The 25,081-nt window shown below is 40.5% G+C and overlaps 3 protein-coding genes and 1 long non-coding RNA gene across 9 annotated transcripts in view; 2 read left to right on the top strand and 2 right to left on the bottom strand.

Annotated features, from left to right (window-relative positions):
* Positions 1 to 862: 862 nt before the first annotated feature.
* Positions 863 to 11,142, bottom strand: Yem (yemanuclein). 3 transcript variants are annotated; one of them, XM_071703276.1, is made up of 13 exons: positions 10,731 to 11,142; positions 7,486 to 7,608; positions 7,315 to 7,416; positions 6,977 to 7,240; positions 6,725 to 6,899; positions 6,201 to 6,627; positions 5,945 to 6,106; positions 5,713 to 5,793; positions 5,418 to 5,453; positions 4,801 to 4,917; positions 4,540 to 4,719; positions 2,554 to 3,791; positions 863 to 2,424 (listed from the first exon to the last, which is right to left on the bottom strand). In XM_071703276.1, exons 1-12 carry the CDS (start codon positions 10,923 to 10,925, stop codon positions 2,561 to 2,563), a joined length of 3,093 nt encoding a protein of 1,030 aa, XP_071559377.1. In that variant the 5' UTR covers positions 10,926 to 11,142; the 3' UTR covers positions 863 to 2,424; positions 2,554 to 2,560. The 3 variants fall into 3 exon arrangements, with proteins under 3 accessions (XP_071559377.1, XP_071559368.1, XP_071559386.1); XM_071703267.1 differs by having other exon boundaries at positions 863 to 3,791; XM_071703285.1 differs by lacking the exon at positions 5,418 to 5,453 and having other exon boundaries at positions 863 to 3,791.
* Positions 11,143 to 11,521: 379 nt separating this feature from the next.
* On the bottom strand, positions 11,522 to 15,844 carry LOC139770964 (uncharacterized). 3 transcript variants are annotated; one of them, XM_071703306.1, is made up of 8 exons: positions 13,958 to 15,844; positions 13,820 to 13,881; positions 13,551 to 13,740; positions 13,323 to 13,489; positions 12,871 to 13,223; positions 12,676 to 12,788; positions 12,115 to 12,524; positions 11,522 to 11,789 (listed from the first exon to the last, which is right to left on the bottom strand). In XM_071703306.1, exons 1-8 carry the CDS (start codon positions 15,466 to 15,468, stop codon positions 11,776 to 11,778), a joined length of 2,820 nt encoding a protein of 939 aa, XP_071559407.1. In that variant the 5' UTR covers positions 15,469 to 15,844; the 3' UTR covers positions 11,522 to 11,775. The 3 variants fall into 3 exon arrangements, with proteins under 3 accessions (XP_071559407.1, XP_071559417.1, XP_071559399.1); XM_071703316.1 differs by having other exon boundaries at positions 11,522 to 12,338; positions 12,417 to 12,524; XM_071703298.1 differs by having other exon boundaries at positions 11,522 to 12,524; positions 13,958 to 15,843.
* An 842-nt stretch (positions 15,845 to 16,686) lies between these two features.
* On the top strand, positions 16,687 to 22,709 carry LOC139770943 (uncharacterized). The gene is made up of 3 exons (XR_011717853.1): positions 16,687 to 16,753; positions 18,552 to 21,006; positions 21,444 to 22,709. It is a non-coding gene; the product is annotated as an uncharacterized lncRNA (long non-coding RNA).
* Positions 22,710 to 22,746: 37 nt separating this feature from the next.
* LOC139770922 (uncharacterized) overlaps positions 22,747 to 25,081 on the top strand; it is a 55,387-nt gene continuing 53,052 nt past the window's right edge. Inside the window, exon 1 of one of the 2 annotated variants that reach the window (XM_071703227.1) lies at positions 22,747 to 22,879. In XM_071703227.1, the coding sequence (XP_071559328.1) occupies positions 22,877 to 22,879 (3 nt within the window). In that variant the 5' untranslated portion in view covers positions 22,747 to 22,876. Of the gene's footprint in view, positions 22,880 to 23,038; positions 23,178 to 25,081 lie in introns of those variants that run through there. The other variant, XM_071703218.1, reaches the window with a different exon arrangement.

The following is a 25,081-nucleotide window of genomic DNA, read 5'->3' as shown; positions in this document are numbered from 1 at the left end:
AGGGGAAAATACTCGATTGGGATTGGTCGATTTTCTTACGCTTACGTTTTACGTCCTTACGGGATTTGTGTGAAGGCCTTTCTCTCGGAAAATCAACGCGCGCTTGCGTTGATAGGGCGCGACGATGACATGATGAGCGATACAGGGCGATAAGAATAGAAGCGAGGTCGACCGGATGTCTCGGAAGCTGATAAAGATAATTCGATGATTAGAGTATAAAAGACAAACGCTTCTTTGTTGTTTCCGAGACACTCTGTAAATTTCGCTTGAAATCTTGCGATTTCGAAAGAACAAAACGAGTTTTCTATTCTTTTTATTTCACGAGCTGAAATTGCCTCGAATCTTTGGCAATCGAAAAAAATGACGTTAAGCCTTATTACTACTCGAGATGCTGAATTATGACCAAATTATAATGATAAAATATAAATTATAATAGAAAATTATAATGATAAAATTATAGTTTTCTCGTGCGACAATAGAGAGAAAATTGACAAGATGACTGAGAAAAGATTACTAGATTCCGAGTACGAGTGGATTGTTCGAACCTGTACAAATGCTTTTAACATATATCTAACAATGATGCATTTTATATTTTATGACAATACGTTAAACTTGCATCCGGAAAATTCTGGTAAGTCAGATAACTGAACGCGATCGCGAAATTCGGTAATGCGAGCCTTTTGCAAAATTTCAGAAATCTCGTTCCTGTCGTACACGCTATTCATGACGGCGTTGGATCTTTTCGCGTACTGTATCTATCAGTAAATCTGCACAGATCATAAGCGAAAGGGGAAAGTCTTGGGAGTAAAAACGACGCGACACGATCGCACGATGCGAAAGAAGAGGGTAAAAATTGTATAGCTTTTGTAAAAAATATTCAAAACTTATATTTTAAGTCGTCTTAGTGAAAATTCTCAATGCGGAATTGTACAAGACGTTCTTTTAACCGTATTCTAAGTATCATAGGGATAAAATAGGGGAAGGGGGTGGGTAAGGTATACGGTATATAATACACTAGTCATCTTTATGCGTTTCAAAAATATTCTAGTCGTCTCTCTCGCGCTCTCTCGCATTCTCGCGGACTCTCGCTCTCTCCGGACATCTCTTTCTCTCTCTTTCTTTCACGCGTCCTCTCGCACTCGCTTCCTCTCCGCACTACCTAACGTGTCTACTATTCACATACAAAGCCACACAAATTTGCAAGTCGAGAAAGCAACGGATGCTCGCACGTACCTTCTTGAGCTAATGATAATCTCTCTCTAGTGATAATCGCACTCCCTCCTCCAACACTATGAAGCGTTGAAGATACATTTTATTGTGATGTACGACAAAAGAAATATCCGACGCGATAATGTACAATGGAAGTATCGTGACTTTTTGCTCCAACAAAATAACACGCGTATCCGATATCCGCAGTTTCACATACTAATTTCACTAATCCGTTTATAACTATAATTAGCTATGACGAATCGTGCAATCCGTTATAATTATAATGACCTGTGACAAATCGTATTCATGGAAGGCAGTAATGCAATTTCGATAAATTAATATGTATATCAAATTAATTATTCTCATTTTTCATTTGCGTACATACATTACGATAATGATGACAACCGAAACACAAGGAGGAACAGTACACAAGACATCTTTTTCTCGCTCTGTGACATAGGATGGTCAAGAAAAATATATATATATATATATAAGAAAATATAAAGCAAAGGTTACTGACATCAATAGTCCATTCGTCCCACATTGTGACGTTATTTATAAAAAAAAAAAGAAAGCATTTAATGCTTGCGTTTATGATTAAAACAAAATATCACACGTATGTAACCGAAAGTATTAAATAACAAATAATGGGCAAAATCACAATAAAAAAATCACAGGCGACTCGTCAAATAAATGCAAATAAAATTCTTGTAGACCACCCAATCTACGGAGTAGACCACCCCAATTCACGGAGCGATTGGACGCTGCTCACTTATTTACAAATACTTATTAAGATATGCATACACCGAACAAATGAATGGAGAGCGAATTTTCGTTATTAAAGCTCTAGAAATGTATCTGCACAGTAAATATAAACAAAATTTAATTTACGTTTATCTCGACAAAGTTGGTGTAGAAAGAAAATTCAATTTTGCGTTCGTCATTCGCTTGTTCACTCGCGTATCCACATCTTTTGAGTACCCTAGAATTTCATAATTTATATACTTATTCTGTACACATACAACCGAAACTACCACTAGCGAATTTATAATGTATGTACATAATTTGGCGGATTCTGTTTGAAAATATTTAGAAATCCTTATACGACATACACAGTATGATCGCTATAAACCTATATTCGACAGCTGCATGCCTTTTATTTCACCGATAGTGGCGTCATATAAGTGGAAGAAGTTTCCATCAGCCTTCGCTCGACTGTTCATATGAAACAAAACGTAAATTATATAAATATCGAGAGTCCCGCCTATTATCTCTCGTAAATAATAGCTGATCGTCACTACCGTTCCCAAGAAAAGCAAAGCTTCAAAACGGACGATAACGTACGTCGTTTCTACCATTGTGCTTCTTCCTTAGACCTCATTTTATCCTCCTTCTTGAGGTACAATCGTTGATAATCCTCCTGATAAGTAACATACTGCGCGTTCGATTTACCAGGCTTTTGTATGGTACCACCGACCGGCGAATTATTAGGGGAGAATTTCATCTCTTGTAATTCCTGCAACTCCTTCAACGACCTCATTACCATCTGGACATCCTTTTCCTGTTCTGTTGGTTGTACTGTGTTTCCTAAAGTATCATCCGTAATGAAGCCGTCTTTCCGTTTATCAGTTAATCCTCGCGGCGAGGAATCATCATTGATGATCTGACTGAGGAAATTAGTCGCAGCAATTGTTTCCTCGTTTTGCCGTTGTTCCTGTTCCTCCTTCGAAAGGGTCGTTTGCTGTGGCATAGGCACTACGTCTTGGTTAGGCCCTATCTGTTGCTCAATCGTCTTGTGATCTTTCTTTCTTTTCTTTTGATCGTGCGACGATTTAAGCTTGACTTCCACACACCGCTCTCGTTTCTTCTCCTTTTTGTCAGCTTTGTTTACCATTGCGTCGACATCTTTGTCATCCATCTTCTTTTCGCATTTGACGTCTGTATTCTCCTGCAAGTACCTGTGTTTCAAGGCCTGTGCTGAATAGGAAGGATCTTGTCTATATACGGAATGATGTCCAGCTTGGGAAATTTCGTTCGTTTTAGAATGGCTCACAGGTTCCGGACATGCTGTGATAGAAACTCTATCCTCTATCGCTTCATTTATCTTTGCCGTTAATTTGTCATAATCAACACGTGTTATGGATAAAGAGCTGTTCGTTAAATCCATGAAATTAAATTTCTCAACGTGACTCTTAGCTGGCTTTTGAGCCATCAGTTGTGATGTAGGTACTACAGAAATTTTACCAACTGTAAAATTATTAATGGAGACTGCGGCGCATTCCTGCTGCTGGCCCGCACTATTCTCGGTATGCTTGTCTTTATATTTATTACTATGTTGCTTCTTATCGGTATTGACGTCATTAGACTTCGCTGTTGCTTGACTTGCAAAATTCGTCGAATTTTCGCCAATGATCTGAACTTTAGATACATTCGTGTTTGTCTTCTCATTTTCTTGAGACGGAAGATTATTCGTATTTGTCGATTCGTTCTTCACAACAATATTACTAACTTGAGTATTAGCAGAAGTGGTAACGTTGTTTGCAGTGACCATTTCTTTTGGTTTCTTCATCTTCTTCTTAATGCTAAAAATCATAATAATCCATTAATATAAAGCAGTACATGAATACCGACATCAAAGGAATGTGTAAATATAAGATAGGAAGAAGGCAAGCCGTATATAGTAAGTAATAGCCGTATATAGTAAGTAAGAAACAAAAGTGTAAAGTTAATTATCTGTGTGCATTTAATAGTAATAACAAAGAAAGAATGTATGCTAACTAAAATAATTGAAGCAATTTTTGCATGTACAAAAAACTAAAAAAGCATTCGGAAAACAAATTAACATTAACATTAAACATTTGCGTACAAGTTAATATTATAATCTCATAATCTTGTTATATCTATAAATGCGTTAAATTGAGTATCACTTTCGTAGAATATGACTTTTTTTCTAGGAATCCGTTAATGTTTCGAGCGAAGAAGTAGAAATCAGTATTAATCCATTACACCTTCCTAAAACATACAATAATCAAGCGATGAAGCGATGAAGCGATCAATTAACTTTCTGACATAGTCATGTGACGACAACGGGTCAGATTTCTTGACCACAATTCGCAAAGAAATTAAATCAATCTTCAAGGATCTTGATCCTAACTTTCAGACACGCACTCCTTTCATTGTGGTGAAAATAGAAAAAAACCATAATAGGGAACGAATGTCATGCACGAAGCAAAGCACAAATAGCGAAAGTTTTCTTGTAACACTTGTAGACAGGGTCAACAAAAGAATATAATGTAATATAATATATTAACAGTATAATATAGTACTTACACAGGTTCAATGGGACTAGCATATTTCAGCAAAGTTTGCAATCGTACGCATCCAGGCGGCCACAATGGTAAGACACTCGTATCCATGAAAGTAGCAACAAACGATTCCATACTCTCCTTTCTTGTTCTGAGAATTTTGAAATAATGTCTCCTGGCGTTTGCAATTTCAAGAACAAGTTTCCTAAAATTGAGATTTACATATATATGTGTGAATGCAAATTCAGGTTGCACATGAATGACATAGCTTTGATTAATAACGCACTTTGCTTCGTCAGTCCATGGAAATCGTTTTCGTGGTATTTTCGGCTTTTCTGTGTTTTTCGACGAACCATCAGCTTCATCGCTGCTCTCTTCGTCTGCAGGAAATCCCTCGAAACCCCTGAAATCGATCAGTCAATTACGTTCCGATAAAGATAATATTAAGAAGATTCATGATATCGCGATGACAAAGAATGATGATCAGCATTTGTTGCGACAGAATTCCGCGATCTTAATCTCTCCTTTAATAATAATGGTACATAGTCAAATCGCCTAGCCATCGAATTGTGTCCCAGGTCAAATGCGTAGTTTTCTTGACACAAAAGATGATTCTAGTGATAAACTAAACACTGATACTGATGATAAAAAGCCCCGCATCTTCCTCTGCTTTTTCAATAATAGATAAAGAATAATGACCACGCTAAATAATAGAATGTTTTTTCTTCTATACGCAAACATAATTGATTGTATGAATGTTGGTAATAATTGAAAAAGCAAAAGCATGTAAGCATGAATAGATTAGAAGGAAAAGATTGAAGGCAGTAGAAAAAGAGAGGAAAGAGAAAGAGCAGTCGAAGAGGCGAGAATAGAAAGGGGTTCCTCTTACGAGGGGCGCCTTACCAACAGTACCGATATATCTCCCAGTATAATTGAGGACTGAGAAATAAAAAATTACAATAAGTTTATATTCAAAAAATTATAAACTGTAGTTTTATATGTATTATCGCGTTCTCTGGCAAACTGGATTCTTTTTTATTCAACTGTGTTTAATATTATAAAAAATTAACAATTTATTATTAAATAGAATTAAAGCATAATCTATTATTAAAGAGCAGAAGTGGAGTGTCGCAAAAATCAAGACTAAAAGCTGCGACATAAACCACTAATACATACGATATATAATAAAGTTACTCACTTTTCATCGGTAACTTTCTGACATTCCTTCATATATTTGTCCATAACTGATGGCATAACATTATCGATGAGCGTCTTTAATCTGTAAAGTGTTAACAAACTTTGTCAAACCCAGAACTTTCAAAGATCAAAAGAGATAATTTATATATTATAAATAAATATATAAAAAAATTAGTTTCTTATATACTATATATATACACACGCACACACAATTGCTAAAACCACTATCTTACTTTTGCATCGGTTCGTTCACTCTGTGTTCGGCGTCTTTCAAATAAAGTTTCTTAGCCCTGCTGAGAATAGTAATTTTACTACAAGGTAAAAACCGTACTAGATGTCCGTAGGTTTGTAATCTTATGCTAGGCGAATTCAACATCCGCAGTTTCTTCTCTAAACTGTAATAAAAGTAACAGATCTTAGAAAATAATTTTCACGATTTGTATAAATTTGTATAATTTACAATTTAAGGAATTTATGACTCAAACTTACGTAAAGAGCACTTCGTTAACTGCGCTATTGAAGAACTTGCTTTTGCCGTCTTTGCTATTTTCCGCTTGAATCTTTAATTTATTCACTATCTCTTTTATATCCTCAGGTAGATTCTCGGGCAAAGACGCTTCTTTATTCTCCATTTCCTCCCCGTCGGATTCAACGTAAAGGCAAGCACGAGATTTCCCCGAATCTGTTGTATCGCGACTCGACTCATCTTCGATTCCTCGAGCTGCATTGACGACGCTTTCTATCGCATCAGCGATGTTGTCTTTAGCACCTAATCTCTTTAGATCTATCTTCTTCGCGTCATACCCATTACTATTGGACGATTTCTTCTCGAACTTTTTGATATCGAACTTTTTCTCACTTATTTTATTTTTCTCCGGTTTATCAGACTTTTTCTTCTCCTCTTGATCTTCCGAGGCTAAAATTGCAAGATTATTCCACAAATAACGCGTAAATCAAAATTATAAATATTTTTAACAACTTAACAACGATGTAGAGAAAGTGGGAGATATTACCTGTACCTCCCTCAGCATCTGTCGTCTCATTCTTCTCCTTCCGTCTCAAAAGATCCAGATCCTGTTGAGAATTTTGTTGTTGTGCGTCCTGCGTCTGATGATTTTGCTGCTTTTTTCTCTTTTTGCTATTCTCATGATTAACTTTCTTCTCGCTATTTTCTTCGATTTTCCGTCTCTGTCGATAGACATTAAATTATAGAGTACCATACGGAGATGAAACAAACAATATCGTATATTTAAAAAATCAATTACTTTTCGCGGGTTATCACCAGTAATATCCTCCGTCTCATCGTCATCCGAGGAGCTAATGGTACGTTTATCTACTCTTTTAGGACTATCTACATCTTCGGTATCCTCCTCGCTACTCTCACTACTCTCCTCGTCGTCGCTATTGTTATTATTATTATTGTTATGGACTAACGAACGTCTATCGGCTGCTCTGAATTCAAGAGCTCCGCAATTAATATAGAAGCCCCCGTGCGCCGTGGTCATCTCTTCGGGTACAATTTCATCATACTGTTGACAAAATATCGGGATTACATAAAAAATCTTCGAGAATATTCTTCCACAAAAAGAGAAACTTGACGTACAGCATCAGTATTATCGATGAAGGAGTCGTTTTCATCATATCCTGCGCCCAAATCCACGTACTCATCATACTTGTGCCTTTTCTTTCCCATTGTAGATGTTCCCTAAGGCAACGAGAAATAATTAAACGTTGGTCAATGTCATATCAATAATCAGCTTTAACATCAACGTACATATTTCGCCTCAAACCGTCTCGCCATGTCTCTAAGCTTATCCTCGTCATCGTCATCGTCGAACGGGTCCAGTCCATTGGTCGCATTCTCATCTCCCGTCTTCTGTTCTTTTCTTCGTTTTTTCTGCAAAGTAAATAGATTAATTTGCAATCACTCGATCGAATATGCATCGAAACGTCTCTTGTTCGCGCGAATCGACCTAATAATCCACAATCAAATCGCTCTCTATTTCGCTTCGCTCTATGTACCACTTTCACTAATTTATAAAAAATTTAGATCGATCGGAGAGAATAGACCATACCCGTACATACGCTTTCAAATCCGGTTTAAATGTATCGTCGATAATGATCGGAGGTGTTTCGCAATTGGCAGAGGCTTTTTTACAATATTTATCAAATTCATTAGTGAAACTCTATTCCAGCACTATCCTTTTTCACGTGTAGAATACGGAACGCATATTTTTATCACGTCATGCGAATATATCTACATTATTTGTCCTAAACAGGTAATTAAGAAATTGCTAAAGCCTATTTAATGACTCAACCATTAGTCCACTATAATGTCTCTACATACAGTAGATAGCAATTTTTCAAATTAAAAGGACCAGCAAGAAATCCGTGGTTTAATTTACATTAGTTTGTTCATCGAAAATTACAATTTTAGTTTTGTTTCTTTTCTGAGACAGGTTTTCGCAGGATTATTATCACATTCTCAGCAGCGAAGAGGATTAAAGGAGATAAAAGTCGAAGAATATAGAAACGGCGCGGCGTGTGTGGGAACTGATGGGAACTCTGGAATGGATGAATCGACTCTGAAAGGGTGCTGAACGTGATCCACCGATATCAGGAGCGCATAAAGCGGCCAGAGCGTCGTCCTCGCGATTTCGCACTCTTTCCTTCGCGTCGCGTCGCGAATCACCTCCTCCAGTCTCCTGTTCCCCTATCGAAGGGACGCCGAATCGAGCGATTGATCCTGCCTGCGACGCGGTTATTGACGATCGACGATCGGTCGCTCTCTTTTTTATCCCCTACACAAACGCCTCTCGAACGAATCATAGCCTTGTTAATCGTTCAATTAGCTACTCAATTAATCAGCGAGATATAACGCGCGAATCTGCACGGTATCGCTTTTTCTCACGTTGCTCCACCGCTCTCGCGGTTATTATCGGAATTCTTAATAAAAATATATATATAAGCCAGTAACGCGAAACGAGATTTTATCGCTTGATGAATTAAAACCATTCGAAGTAAAATTGAATGAAAGAGAAGAGTGCGAGCGCGACAGCCATATGGTCGAAATAGCGAAATAATACGAAAGAGAAAAGTTAAAAACATAAAAAAGCTTATCAAAACGTAAGCATATTAGACAAGGAGAGAATAAATGTCTAATTCCGCATTTAATCGCTCGATAAACACCACGTTGAATAATCCCGTGGACGGTAGATCGATCTTGCGTTGCAAATTTTCGAAGTGTGCGTCCCCTCCCCTCCTCCTCCTCCCTTGCTACTTCGAAATTTGATTCGCCGGCGAAATCGTGCCACGTTTTCGAAACACGTGCGCGACCAAAACAAAGCTGCAAATTGCACGCAGCAGCGCGGCCATGGATGGAAATAAAGCGGCGCGGGGGGCCGCGAAAGAGCGATCTAAACGAAGAGGGAAGAAGCGGGCATTTCGTGAACATTTCGTAGAGACGATTTATCGCTCTCTGGCCTCCTGTCCCGTCGAACCGCGAAGCACGATTGCAAGTGGCGCGACGACGAACGGCGTGATACTCGCGCACGAGTAACCACCTGAAAATAAAACATTTTCTGTAACGATGTACGGATATCGGGGCACTCGATACCGTCCGATAATACCCGTAAAACCCCATTTATTTACGTGAGATAGAAAAAAAAAGATGATCTCTCGGATCCCAGCGTCGCGTTTTTCCACCGAAAACGGGCCTGGCCGCCAATTGCTCGTCGATCATCGGGGAGGAAAGAGACAGATTAGATTAGATCGAGAGTTTTTATTTATTTAAATGATTATCCACTCGTATCGCGGGGAAGAGTGAAGGGGGAAGGATGGGAGGCGCGAGCGCGCGTGACACGCGTCTCGAGCGGGGGCATTCGATAGCGATACGTGTCGGCGGTCACGAATCTCTCTCTCCTCCGGTGCATCGATCTACAATTCAGAAAGGAGAGCCCGCAGCACACGCTCTCTCGCGCGCGCGTGAAATAAGAGACCTCCGCGCGCGACACACACCACACACGTTCGCGCCGTGTGTGGTGTGTGTCGCGCGCTATCTCTCTCTCTCTCTCTCCTCCCTCTCGCTCCCTCTTCCCGGCCGCGTTTTCCGCGTATCCTTCTCCCAGTTCTCCGGTTCTCCCCCATGCATTGAGACCCGCCGGACGAAGTACGTGGCTTGCGAAACAGACGCTGCACACACGAATAAGGCATCGCCGCCGCCGTATGTGCGTCTCTTTCCCTTCTTCGTGGGGACTGGGAGAGAGAGAGAAAGAGAGAGAGAGGGAGAGCGAGAGAAAAGGATGAAATGCCGGACGGTCGCGCAATGGCAACTCTCGTACAGACGTTTTACGAGGCAGCGGAAGGGACGCGCATGAAGGACGCGTCGTCTCTCCCAAGAGAAAAAGAGAACGACGCGCGGCTTGGAAGCGCGAAGCGCGAATTTTCCCTGCCTGGCGGCGCGGCGTCCGCTTCGTGACAGCGTGCCGATGACGTTGACAACGCGCGGCGTGGATCCGACACGGCGGAAGGACCGCGAATCGATCAAGGAACCGTTCTCGCCCGTCTCGTTTCCGCCGCCGTCGTCGTCGCCACCGCCGTTATCGTCGTTCGCCGATCCTTATACGCGGACGAAATTCCGGCACGCGCGCGCGCGCGGCGTCGACGTCCAGCCAGCCGCGTGACAACCGCGCGGCCACCTCGCCGAGGCATTCCCTCGCGTCTCCTCGACGCCGACGTCGACGTCCCGTCGATGGACACCCGCGTTCCGTCTTGTCTAATTCTCTATGCCGGATGCCCCCTTCCCCTCGCGCTCATGCACACGCATACACTCGCTCTCACTCGCTCTCTCTCTCTCTCTCTCTCTCTCTCTCTCTCTCTCGCTCGCTCGCTCTCATTTTTCCGTATGTTTCGCGTGTGTGACACGACAGCTTGACATACGGCCTTTTGTTTTCCCCTCCCGCCGGGGGAAGGGGGGGCGGCGGGAACGGGTTAATCGCGCGTAGCGCGTATAGGGCTCACCTCCGCCGACTTGAGGAGCTGCGCGTAGTTGATCTCCGGGCATGTCTTCTCGTTGGACTCGGGCAGGGTGAGCGCGAAGCGGAAGGAGGGCGCGAGCTGCTTGCCCATGTTCCCCTTTTTCTCCTTCTTCGTCGCGTGGCCCAGGGGCTCCGGGAACTCCAGGGTCTGCAGGGGCACCCGTTTCGCCTCTGACATTCCTTTTACATTTGCACCGAGCTTAACGCGGATCACGGAAACACTGCGGGCCCTGCGACCTGCGACCGCGGCAACATGATACACACCTCCTCACCTCACCGCTCTCTTTCTCTCTCTCTCTCTCTCTCTCTCCTCGCTCGACTCCTCAGTCCTCGATTAAACGCCGCGCGGACGCCGCCGCTCACACGTCGCCATCTTCGGCACGACTGTTTTTAGAGTGCGCCACGGACGCGCCGCCGCGACGCCGGCGACGCCTGCGCCTAGCTGGCCTCGCGACAGTCGCGACGTCGCGACTAGCGGCCACTTGCGGCTACGGCCGCGTTCTCACAATTGCGTCAAGTTGCGTCAATTTTGGACGCGGCCGAATCTGAATATTCGTGCATCGTGAACGCTACCGTCATCGAGCAGCTGATCTGACAGATTGTGACTTTAAATTCGACGTATCGATCAAATTAGACGGCAAATAGTAAATTGTATACAATTAATGGGAGAGTAACTTGCGAGAAATTTAAGCACAAAAGGGTAAAGAGTTTGTCGTACCGCGGAGGAATTCTCGAAGGCTTGGACAGTGATGCAAAATTATAAATTTATAAGGATCTCTTTTTTATCAAGATTTTATTAAAATAATTTAGTCCTTGCTTAACAAAACAGCACTCTTAAGCACTTATGTTGTCGTCATTGAACACTGCTACAAATCTTAATTATCATTTAATATTAAAGAGTACTTGTACGCGTTCCTAAATATAATCTACATTTATAAAATATTATCTCATATGATCTATATAAATATTTCACACAGGAAAGTAGCTTACATACATATAGATGTGACACGCGGAATATACAAGATATCTCACATTCCAGTGCCTGTAATAGTAAAAAAAGCATCAGTCTTCCAAAATACAATATTTCCTAATATTTACACTGTAATTGCATGTATGATCTCACCCTGATAAAACATGCATTACTGAAATCTAAATACATACAATTATCAGCTTCAAAACCTGCTCTAAAATTAGGACATACTAATTAAAACTACAAACTACGCGGATTTTTAAAATCGCTTATAAAATATTCGAATACCTAAATAAGTTATACATGTTTGATATTTAGTCAGGCGTCCCTGAGTCAAGTTTTTAATTGCTAGCTGTGCCAGTTTTCTTTGTTATTTTAATTGCCGAAAATTGCTGACCTAAAAGCTTCATCACATCAGCGTGCTTCAAGTTACTCTTCTCCTTTTTCACCGAATTGTAATTTTGCTTCACGTAAAGCGCAAAACCGGTAGGTTCTCTCTTCGGTGTCGGCACTTGCACGGTACCGGACTTCGTCGTTTTGTTAATCAACAATTCGAACTTTCCGTAACAATAGCCACATCGTTTTTTATCGATATCCAAGGATTTTGAGTGCCTTCCAACACTGCAAAAAATTATGTGTTTTAGAAATATAACAGACGCGATTTTTAAATCAATTTTCATCATAATCAATATTCGGTACCTGTATCCGCATTCTATGCATCTATACGTGAATTTAGTTTTAATTTCGTAACTATGACATCGACGAATTGGCGGCAATTCAGGAAACGTCTTCATTGCTTTGTTAGCCCTGTAATATGAAGTAAATTATGTAAAATTCTGACCGGTATAAACGATTGTTGCACTCATTGCGTAGAATTTTCAAACTATTTTATTCCAAAATTCATTACTTAATACAATTGAACTATTCGATAGTTATAAAATATTGCATCGTGACGTACCATCTTGTCCAAAAAACTCCATGACCATCCGAGATATCATCTATTATCCACGATGCAGCGTGACACATTTCATGAATCAAAGTATCCCTTAGTCTATCTGGCGTATCTACAATCTACAAAAATAATTTTAGCTATGATTGGTTATATACTTATACATGTATAATAATAAAAAAAAGAAATAAAGACTTTACGTACTTTTGTTGCTAACACAATTCTTGAAGATTTAATGATACTACCCGTAAGACTTTTGACCAATTTTTTGTTGTAACAATATCCAGCAGTCCCTCTCATACGAACGTTCCATTCAATGGGTGTATCTCGAGGTAACTTATTGTTAAATACTTTCTCGTTGTACAGTTCGTATAATTTTTTACACAACTCCTCCTTATTATTTTTGTAATCCAATCTATATTTCTTTGCGTTTGGATGAGCCTGACTCATTGGAACTGTATTTGACAAAGATGCCAGAAAGGTTTTGCATTCCATAGACTTAGTCATAGTTGATTCAAATTTAGGTGCTTTGAATAATATTGGTCTTTTAGTAACTTCTGAAAATTAAACATTATATTATTGAATGCAGGCTCCATTAGTAATATTCTAAGTTATTTTCATTTTCATTTAAACAAATTTTATCATCCATTTCTTACCTTTATTACGGACGTATTTTGGTGGTACATAATCTCCAGGTTCAAATTCGCTCGTGCTAGAACTTTCGTCGTCGCTAAATGATAATTTTCTTCCTTGCAAATTCTTAGGCTCACTGCTAGATTTATCATCGTCATCGTCAGTATCCGTATCACATAGTGTCTGAAGACTATATGAAACATTTAATTAAATTCAGTACTCTATTGAAATAAATGACAATTTTATAGTACCGTTTAATTGATGATGGCACTGGCACGGATTTGGTTGAATGACTTGTAACAGTTGTAGGATTTGTTAATGCAGTGTGATATGCACTTTCACTATCACTCCCTGATAATGATTCATCGTCGATAAAACTATCCATTTTCTTTTGTTTTCCTTGGATGTTCCTTCTTTGATTTGGTTTAGTATTGTTTTCAACTAAAACAAAATTTGTGTTTTTAAAGGAAATTGTATTAACACAAATCAAACTTCAATAAAATATGACAAAATTCTTTACCTTGGTCAGACTTATTTGAGTCCAAATCTACTGCACGATATTGATTCGTTGATACAGGTTTCCTGTAATAAAATATAATTTATTAGACATGTTTTTATTAAAATATAAAATAATACAACAAAAATATATATAAATTACCGTTCCGTTTGGACTGTCCTATTCACTGTTTGAGCAGACGTCTTCCGTGGTTCAGTTGTTGGAAGTAACACGTTAGCTTTATCTCTCCATGCTGTACCATACAGTTTATCTAAAATACCCGCGCAGTCCATTTCATCCTTAGTTTTAAATGTATTTGTTTGTACTTTTGGTAAAAGCTTTGGTTTATTATCTGGTGTACAGAATTTAGAATTATTCTTGGATTTTTTAAAATATTCATCCAGTGTAGTTCGACCCGTGAAGAATGAATTAGCCACTCTGTCAGAATTTATAATTGTCTTTTGCTTCTCGTAAGTTCGTGTTTTGTTGATTCTCTCTCTGTTATTTGGAGTCTCATAGTTCTGTTCCAATCTTTCTAGGCTGCTGTTACCAGAGTTACTGTTTCTATTACTTGGGGGTACAGTATTCAAAGAGCTATCGCTCTGAGAATCAGATACATCTGTCTTCAGAAGCCATTCCAAGACCTGCTCCTTTCTCTTTTCAGACAGAGGTCTGTAAGAATCCATTACCCTCGATACGTCCGTGTGCGGCTTGGGTGATTCAGACAAACCCACTTGTAAAATATCTTTCTTAAGACTGGTATCGATAACGTCAGGGCTATCGCTGGGAGGCTGTATTTTTCTATTATAACTAGGTGATATAGCTGGATGCATTATATCTTCATCTATATCTGTGCTCTCATTAATTACTACCTTATCTTCTTTCTTCTCTCTGGGAGAATCATATACAACTTGCGTATACTTAATATTCTTCAAAATTTTGTGAGTGTCTTTCTTTGTAAGTCTGATTTTTCCTGTACTATCTTGCTTCGGAGTATTGAAAGTTGGATGTTTACTGAGAACATTAGGACTATCACTGTACGTGGCACCACTTGATTTAATTATTCCATTCATCTTTTCAGTATTGTATTTCTCTCTTAGTTTCAAATTTTTTTCTTGCTCTGTAATTAACATAGGACTTCTATCATTAATATATCTACTAGATTTATCTACTTGATCTCTGTAATAGTTTATTATATTGCTGTTGATAGCAGTTTTGTCATTGGTTGAGGCACTGTCAGAAGTTAATAAGGTATCGTTAGAAGTTAACGACGCCTCAGTAGGTGTCTCATTAACCACAACAGTTCTATTTATAGGTTTCTTCTTTGAAAATTTATTATCAGATTGCTTCCACGATGAATCAGACTCCCTTTCCTTTTCGCTCTCTGAAGAAGAAGAAACCTCCAAGAAATGTAGCTTTTGGTATTCCTTATTTCTAACATTAAGAACATTAGAAGTTGAATCGTATCTGCATCTTGGCACACGCATTTTGGCAGTGGGCACGGGGGATGAGCTGCAACTGGAGTCGCTAATCACAATAATGTCGTCCTCCGTCTTCCCGTTTGTAACAAAACGTTGCGGCGAAGAGTCTTCGATACTGGAACCCGCGGAGAATCGCAAATTAAAGTTTTGCGAATCGCACACCGAGTCCGTCGCGTACCAATTAGATGTCATTCTCACGATCTCTTTTAAATTTTCTTATTTCACTCTAACGTCTCTTTTGCTACTTCGCCACGAATGCGATCCAATTTAGAGGCCTCGAAATTTTCCACGGCTATATGATCTTTAGTAAACAAACGCACAGAGGGAAGAAGGGAAATAAACACAATTATCGAGCACATGGAAGGAACGATTGAAGGAAAGGTCAATGGGATTTGAGTTGCACATTCACATTTATTGTATCGCTCGTGCAAGTTGTATGACACTCCGGTAAAATATTCTATCGATTTCTGTAAAATAAATGCAACATTATTGTGAAATAGTGACCATAATCACGTTCACGCACGTTCGTGAAATAAACACGTTCAACTTTCAAATCGCCAGCAGTCCGTTAAACCGGAGTTAAACTATTGCTGCCAACTGTATATAAACAGAATCGGTAATCCCTAGGGGGTCTGTTTTCTGCTGGGGCCCAATTCTGTATGTACACGCTTACCGACAGTGTCGGCGCAGCTTTTATATAAATAATTTTTTATATTTTACGAGTAAAACGGATGTAAAATATATTACTATAAAAAATATGTAGTAATCATATATATTATATTATAATATTAATAGGTAATTATATATTAAATTATTTATTAAATATTTATATTATTGTATAAAATATGTAATAATTACACATGTAATGTATTTTACATTGACGTGTATCTGCATCACACGTGATTCATGAATGAAATCAGCTGATTCTGCAAGTTTCTCTGATTGGTTAAAACGCGTCATATATGCTCGATCCATGCGAGCGTTCGTTTAAAATGTTTGAAAATTACTCCGCCGTGTTGTATATGCGGCGACTAGCATAAGCAGAGAGAAGCCTCTGGTGACGTCTGCAATTAGTGACGACAATTACAAAATAATGTAGGCAATTAACGACGTTCGGTAAAATTGCCAGCGACTTTAGCGATAACATTACGAAATTTCCTAACCTTCGGCAAGTATCTGACGAACTGTGCAAGCTTGAACTCTCAAAAATTGGAGTATTAAAAGAATATAATTAGATAAGGGCTTATATATTAATTGAAATTCCAAAGAATCCTAATTGAATCTCATCCTAAAATCGCGAACCGTGAGACAACCGAAAATAGTTTATCGATTGATATCATTGCTTTTACCATAAGAAGCTAACGGAGCCACTTTAGATTAAATTCGTTGCGCTAGAGGGTGCTACTGTGCTGCTTTCTGTGCTTTCTCAGCTTTCTGGCTTTCTCTCACGGACTTGACTTTCTCTCCTTGCGCACTGGTATTTTCTTTTATTATTAATTTTATTATTATTATTAATATTATTATACTTTGATACAAATATTTATTTAACCCTCTATAACTCAATTTTTCATGTCTAAAAACACTTGTATAACAAAACTAGCAAACATTAACCTTAAATTTGGATAAAACTAACAATTTATTACAATTTTTAAACTTTTTATTATTAAAAAAACCGGTTTGTAACTTGGAAGTCACAAAGTTATGGTAAGAAAATGAAATAAGACTTAAAACTTACAAATATATAAATGTGTAACTTCAAAGTTACATGGCGTGTTATATACTACGTTTACGCGAGCGTTACTTCTGTAGTAACTTACGATAATTCACTTGTTTACGCGGAGTAAATTATCGTAAGTTACTACAAAATCCCGTTTACGCGAAGGAATTATCATAAGTTACTACAGAAGTAACGCTCGCGTAAACGTAGTAATAGGACCAGTTTATGAAACTGCATGGGCCATAGAGGGTTAAATTTATTTTCATATATTTTTATGTTTAAGAATGCCATTTTGAATAGAATTATTTATGAAGCGTGCTTTTTTCCACGTATTAGCATTAGTACTGGCGTAATTGTGTATAAATCTTGCAAAATGTCCTGCTTCTACTACTAGCTATAGTGCTATATTCTATATTTTTACTGACAAAAATTTTATTTAAAAAAGAAACTATTTTTTTCCCGCAGCGATGACTGATCCGTACAGTAATTTGAGCTTAGCAAATTCATGGATATAGGGTTGCCACTTAAACTATCGTTTTGACCCAGAAGACAAAAAAAAACAAGTTAATATGCATCAAGTATTTTATTAAAAATTGTCAAAAAGAAGTCAAAAATATTAGAAGATAAGAAATGACTAAATAATCAAGAAATAAAATAAAATTCTAACAATTAATAAACTAAAAATATGTAAATTATATAAATAATGATTAAACGATAATCATTAAACGCTCCTAATTGTTATATTCTCCTGAATCAAGAATCTAAAAGAATACTCTAGTCACAAACAACAGTCGCTAAGCGCTCTTGTGAGGTACTCTCTCTACTGAACGCAACCATTAATTGTAAGGTACACATCGAGTTTGGAACGGAATTTATCCCAATTTCATCCCCTTCAGTTTTTTCCCAACGCCATTTACTCAGGAAATTGGCCAAATTTATTTTTAATTTTTTATTAAAAATTAGATGAGGTGGTTTATATTTCACGCAATCCGGAGAAATAATGACCAAACCCGGAACCCAGATATAAGCCATCAAAACCTAGAATTTCTGGGTCAAACCTGGAGAGGTGGCAACCCTTCCCATGGATCCGAGCACAATATACTACCTGCAGACTCATGACATTTACGCCTACGTACGCACGATAATGCAATAAACATTCAGGAAAAATTAGAGCAAAATGCAAATAAGAAAAATAAGGATTAGAATAGAAATGATAAAAATATATGTATCAGATATAAATATAAGAACAGCTACAACTAAAGCTCATTTTTCATCTGTATCTCTTAATTAAAAAATGAGGATATTTATGTTTTGACGTAATATTTCAAAGACATCTCATTTCTCATTTCTCAGAATATCATATAATTTCTTCCGCTTCAAAGAGAGTTGCTTTTTACAGAAATATTAATTCGAGAAATAACTTCAACTTTCCGTCATAAATAAATATCCTTTAATTCGTTAATATATTATGCTGTATAATTTACTATACTATATATCATATATTTTGAAAAATATATTAAATTTTTTTCGTTGTATTTACGAATTATATGTTTTATAGGTACTTGGAACTGCTATCCCTGCAGCCGATGCAAACTCGCATGATAGTTGTGCTCGGCGAACGTCATTTGTAGAAGCCCATTCAGAACTTTTCTGGCCCGATACAGATACCAATGCGCCAGCGATAATTCTAATTCGGAAGCCGCCCGAAATACCCGTCAAACGAGAACGAAACTCAATCAGGATCCCATCTATCGTATTATTCGCACAAAGCAGACCTCAGATTGGATTATCTATTCACGTTTCCCGCCACACATTATGTACTCTCGCAGTATAATGCTCATGATGTGCGCGTGTAACCGCAACAGGAGATTATAGCGTATCCACGATTAAGCGTATGACCCTGATCCCGCGATATTTTGCGCCGTGCATCCTTGTAACGCGCCGCGCTGAAAATTATCTAGACCACCGAACCACGAAGATTGAATTTCGGCCGGCCCGCGGTAGAAAGAAAATCTGGAATGTCCTATAATTCGAGTAGATTATATTCGCGCCGCGGCCTCGTAAATCAATTTCCAAAAAAGAATTTTAAATCTACGGCGCTTCACCGAAGCGTTTTTCCGCAAAAAACGCGCGACGGTTTGTACGCGAATCGCGTACATACCACGAGCTTAAAGCGTAATGAACCGCGCGTTGCAACATTGCAACTCTGATATTCGTTAGCCGCCGCTAAGGGCGTTTTCATCAAAGACCGTGAAAAGGGTAAATCAACGGGCGGTGGTTATCCAATTTCGACGGTCGTATTTCAATGAATAGCCGCGACAGAATGCACCGATCAAGCTCCATTTTAACCGAGTCGCGTCCGTTCTATGCGTAAATTCGAAATTGATCGTATCGCGCCGCGGCACGCGGCAGCATTTGTCGGTTATTAAGCGTAGGTTAATCCTTTTAGCGCGATATTAAATGTAAAAGCCCTGGGAATTACGACAATTAAGTTTAGCTGGGATTGTGTTAATGAAATCCGAGGCAGCTTGCGCGAGCCACGATACGGAATGAGAGAATGCGCGTCACGCGGTGTGTCGCGCAAGAATGTAGCAGGATATATCGGCGCTGAATTGAAAGGCAACACGAAGCTTTTCTACTGATTTATGACCTCCTTCAGTTCTCTTCTTGCTTGTCTATAAAACTTATAACACAAAGCTCGGCATAATAGAGATAACGAGCCGATGATTACGCGGAGGATATCTGAGAAGTGATGTCTCAGAAAAGGAAACGCAAGTAAAAAGTTTGGAGTGCATTTTCTCTATGCGTACTTTTCGGAGAAAATGTTTGACGCGAAAATAGAGTGCGCATTTTATACTTGATTAGACATTGCTCGCTAATCAGAGGATATTGATTTTCTAATAATTAACTGCAAGTTTTTAATAACGGTATCAATGCGCTTCATGATAATAATCTAAAAATTATTTTATTAATCAACAGTAATTCAAAATCATTCCTCTTGAAAACTATGTGACTAATTAAAAAATAAATTCTTTCCTTTATTGCAGGAGATTGTCTCTGTATTGTGGCTTGCCGAGTTTCACTTATCTCCTAGAGAGAATTATTTAGATAAGGCTAATCAGCAGAGTGCCGTTAGCGGTAGGAGATTTGCAAAAACCGTATGGGGTGCGACGAGCGCGAATTAGCTGATCGTTAGAACGCCGTGATTTTTCGCGATGAATCCGTGAAGGAAGCGCGCCTCCTTTGTGCGAGCCCGGCGAGGAAGGTCGCCCGGCCATTGTTGAAGAGCTGGTCGAGAGCTGAGCCATTCTTGACATTAAACGTGATTTAACGCGGGCGCGGGGTTTCGCGAAAGAAACGGAACGTGGAACGTGCGCGGTGCCGATATAGCCGCGACGCCGTTGATAAAAGCGGCCCGCGTGTCAGAAAACAATGCCAATACGGATAATGACGGCCGCCCACGTGAGCATTGCGGTAAATATGGACAGGACGCGGCGATGGAAACAAAGAAATATTCTCCACAAAAGCCTTTAAAGACACTTGGAAGATTACGGCAACTCGGCCGAAAGTACATAGATCCGCCGTGCTAAATCTCCGTTTATCGCGCAAATAATAATTTATATAACGTCCCGTGGACCGCCGCGAACTCCAGTTCCGCCATCAGTTTCGCTTCTCAATCCGTTCCATTAACGTTTTCTTGCAGCCGACCTTGAGTTAACTGTTCAGTTCACCCGGTATAGCTGGACGCTAACGAAGGTAATATCCTCGAGACTGCCTAAGGAAGTTGATTTCTGCAGAAGTGCGTTAATGACGGTTCGATAACGCTTGATTCCGGCCGGTCGCCGTTAATTGCCCGAAATTCTTCATCCCCCGAATTCACCGGTGATGTTCGGCTTACAGGGGATCAACGTGGTTAAGAGAATGTTGACAAATCGCGCCGAGCGTTTTTGAGGCAAATAAGGACTAACAGGGAGAAAGCGCGCAGGGCGGACCAATTTGAGAAAAAGGCACAGGTACATACATATATTCAACTTTCCCTTTTTCCGGAATAGCAGAACTAACAATCGATCGGTGATGTACCGGGAACGCCAATTCCAGACGTGTTTGGCAAAGTGATCCCGTCCACGTATACCTCTACACGTATTCGCTCGCGAATAAAAACTCTTCCGGCTGATGGATTATTTCTATATGCATAAAGTACATATTGCCCACGTAACAGCTCCGCGAAGTCTTTCAATTTGAATCTCGATTTCACGATTCCTCGTGCTTCGCATCTCTTGCGTATAAACGAAAAACCGCGGACTCTGTTCGGTCGAATTTAATCAATAATTGCACATACCAATACATCGTCGTAACCGTCGAGTTTATTATCCGTTTGAAAATCAAATGCGGGATCACGTGGCAATACAAATAAATCAAATTCGTTCTAATGCTCTTCGTTTTCCCACAGGAATACCACCGGCGATACACTATCTGAACGATGCCGTTTTTCTGTATCATGTCAGATTCATGAGGGTATCAATTCCCCGATAACATCTACAAAAACATCCACCCGGCCAACCTGTAACTCGTGTAAACCCATCGGATATCTCGGACTAGAGGGGGAGATGGAGAGAAAAAAATAGAGAGGGAGTGAAAATAGGGAACGTCGGAGTGGCCGACGTCGCATCAGGCGCGAAAATCTGCGAGGTTTACCAGCAACTAGTGGCGTCGAAACTCCGAACCTCCGAACCCCCGAGAGAGCCCCTACGACCCTCCTATAACCCACTCTGCGCCCCTTCGTCATCGAACAGAGACGGAGATAAAGATATAGAAAGGTAGATGGAGAAAGAGAGATGGAGAAAGGGAGAGAGAGATAGAAGATCTCGCGTTCCTCCATTTTCCACGAGAGAATCCTCCCTCTCGCGTCTCGCTACCGCCACCCTCTCTCTCTCCATCGCTCCCTCTTCCTCCCCCTTCCATATCTCGCACGCCGCGTTCCTCTCGCGCGCTCGCGCGTTCTTCGGCCTCTGGAGCGAGTCGCAGCATCCGTTGGACCGTTCCGGACTTCAGTCCACGTCGAGAACGCGCCACTGTCGGGACCTCTAGGAGTGACAAACACCCGGAAGCTCGCGGCCAACGTCGCGTGCACGGCACTATCGTCATTCTGTGTCGAAGTTCATCAGCAATTCATCGTCCAAAACTATGACACCGTGATTTCTCCGGCAACGAATATCCGAGGATAAAGAAAAAAAGCGGGAGAGAATTGTTCGTAAAAGTTTCATCATTGCGCATCACGCGTATCAGCGTGCCGAATCTTACAATTATCCGAGAGCGACGCGCAATTTCTTTGGCGTGCCGGTGCCGGTTAATCCGCCATTAGTACAAGTAACCGATTAACGCTGATACCAGCCTCGCTTTGTTTGGTACCGCGAGAATACACGCAGGTGCGTCATCCAGAGAGGTCGGTAAAGTTCCCGCTGGACACAAAGGTCGGTGGATTAGCCGGCTTAAAACTCAGCGAGTTTCTGGAAACGGTGTTCTCCATCCAAGAACGAGACGGGACGAAGCCGCTGGATGCCCTAAGGGCTCGGAGAATCGCCCCCGGGCCAGCCGGTCGCCGGTTCTGATGCCGACACGTGCCAAGCGCGATCGTTGAGGGTGCGGCGGTGCACAGGAGAAGAGCAGAGCCACGAGGGCCCGCGGGAAGAGCTGAAGAAGAGGGATCTCGGGCCGGGCGACTGCCGGGAGTTGTTGCCCAGTCCCGGCGAGGGGGCGGACATCGGGCCCGGATGCTCGCGAGGACAAGACGCCGAAAGCGCTGCCACGTTGGAAGGGAAAATATTGACGGCCGTCAACAAGTTCCTTACAACGTCCCCTTTGGTTAACAAGGTCAAGTTGCTGATGGTGAGTCTTGCTCTCCCTCATTCCTCTCTCTCTCTCTCTCTCTCTGTCTCTTTCTCTCCCTCTCTTCGTCCCTCTCTCCCTCTTTCTCTCATCGACACATACCGAGAATGTCCGCGCGGCCACTGACTCGGCCCCCGTCCAGTTTCCCGCTTTCTCGACGTAGGAGGACATATGCAGTGCTTCGACTTTGCTTTGAATGCAGTTAGTTCGCAGTTGTCGCACGGCACTCGTCGCGATTGTAGGCCTTCCGCCTCCGGGAAGTTTCAGGGTAACGATGTTCGCCGTTACTGCGAGGAAGGTACAAGATATCGACATGATTCCTATTTCTGATTGACGCGCAAAATTGATTTTGAAGTTAAGTTTCATCCGTGTCAGTTTCATCCGCGAGGGAACGTGAGCTAAATTTCTAATATAATTAAGAAGTAGAATACCCCCTGAATCGCGACTGGACGACGCTTGGATATCCTCCCGAGTTTTGGTTCTCGTGTGTGTGTGTGTGTGTCATATAGTTTAATCGAAACTGTGGTTTGCAGTATAACATAACTAGTAATGTATAATACATTATTAACTAACTAACATTAGTTTTGTTATAATTAACTGCGGGAATTATATATCACATTCGGTATACATTTCATTAATCTCATCCACCGACACGTGAGCAATAAAGCTTAGCTTTCGATTGATTATTAGAATTCCTCACTTGGTTTACGGCGTGCATAATTTACGTTTATTCATTGACATTCTGCTTCGGAGCTTAACCATCCCTACCTCCCATCGTCGTGGAGAGCTTGACGGACCGTGAAGCATAATTGTCGATCCACTTTGCACCACTGATCGTATCGACGTGGCATCGTCACTCGAACGTTTGTCATCCAATCCTATTTATTTTACAGCGACGGGATTTATTTAATTTTAGAAACTCTCTTGCCTCGAAACAGAAATATCTCGAATCTCGGATGGAAATCCACAAATGCCATAACTTCGTCGTGATATAAATTCAAAATTTAACGCGGGAGATAACTATTTAGAAATCACAGATGCATTTTCAGCGTTTCGTTAATTTCCCGACAAGACTTTCTTCTCTTATCGTATCAGTGATTACGTCGGCGCGGCATAGTTAGGACAGGCACAATCAAAGTTCGCGCAAGCAGGGTAACTTAAAAGACAATTGTATCAGTCGCGTGCAAACTTTTAATTTTAGTTAAAAGGTAGGACACTACTTGTAACGGTGCGCTTGTGAGCAAACAATAATTGCTTGGATAATTCCCGGAGGAAAAGGATTATGGTCCCGAGTGGCGCGTATTCTCAGAAATTAGAGATACGCCGCTGCACATTACAATTATTGTATCTTCTTCTATTTGTATATACGGTCCGTCTTCGCGAGAGATTTTCCTCCTTAATTTTCTACTTTTCTCGCAGTAAGCGTTTTACGTAAAAAAATTTTGTAGTTTAACTTGGAATCAACCATTGAACTGCTTGGGGAAGACACTTAACTTTTAACTGTGTACCATTCTGCTTTTTGTTGATAATTTACTTGCCTTTCGGGGAACTTCGGACGCACACCTGCGCCCATATCTCGTTAGACATATTCAAAGGATAAAGTTCTACTGCAAGCGATGCGATCCCTAAAAATTTCTTAATTGGCGGAGTTGTCACGTTCTTTGTATAGAAGATAAACATTTACTCGGCTGTATACGTATAGAACGTCGGGATACTCGGTTTTCTCGGTTTCAAATGAACGAATTTTGGTTTCGACGTTAAACCGCAAGAATGTTGCACGGGTGTTACAGAGATTTCCATTTCATTTTTTATTTACGACGTGGCCGCGCGCGTCACGCTGAAATAATGTGCAATTAACTGCATGCCTGCGTATTCGTTTATACGCAATTATGCCTCCGACGATCAGCGATGCGTAATACGCGTGCTTGCGCTTCCCCCACCGCGCCATTGTAATCCGAAATGAAAGCCCGGGTTGCATGAGGCAGGTATGCCCATTTTTTTTTCGATAAGTCAATTATCCACTAATAATAGCCTATAGATTGAGCCGGACATGACTAAGTAACGAACGTGAATGGAAAAGAGAATAAAATTGATGTATCGGGACAGATTGCAATACGATGTACAAAGATGAAAAGAAAATCTTTGTCATACGTAAAACACGCTCTTTCCTCACCCTCGTTATCGATGCAAAACCAAAATATT

The sequence above is a fragment of the Temnothorax nylanderi genome, unplaced genomic scaffold (assembly GCF_030848795.1).
Source record: "Temnothorax nylanderi isolate EJ_2023f unplaced genomic scaffold, tnyl_v1.0 TNYL_tig0003_pilon, whole genome shotgun sequence".
Taxonomy (NCBI): Eukaryota; Metazoa; Arthropoda; class Insecta; order Hymenoptera; family Formicidae; genus Temnothorax; species Temnothorax nylanderi.
Note: the sequence above shows the minus strand (reverse complement) of the source record. Positions and strands in the feature narration are given on the sequence as shown.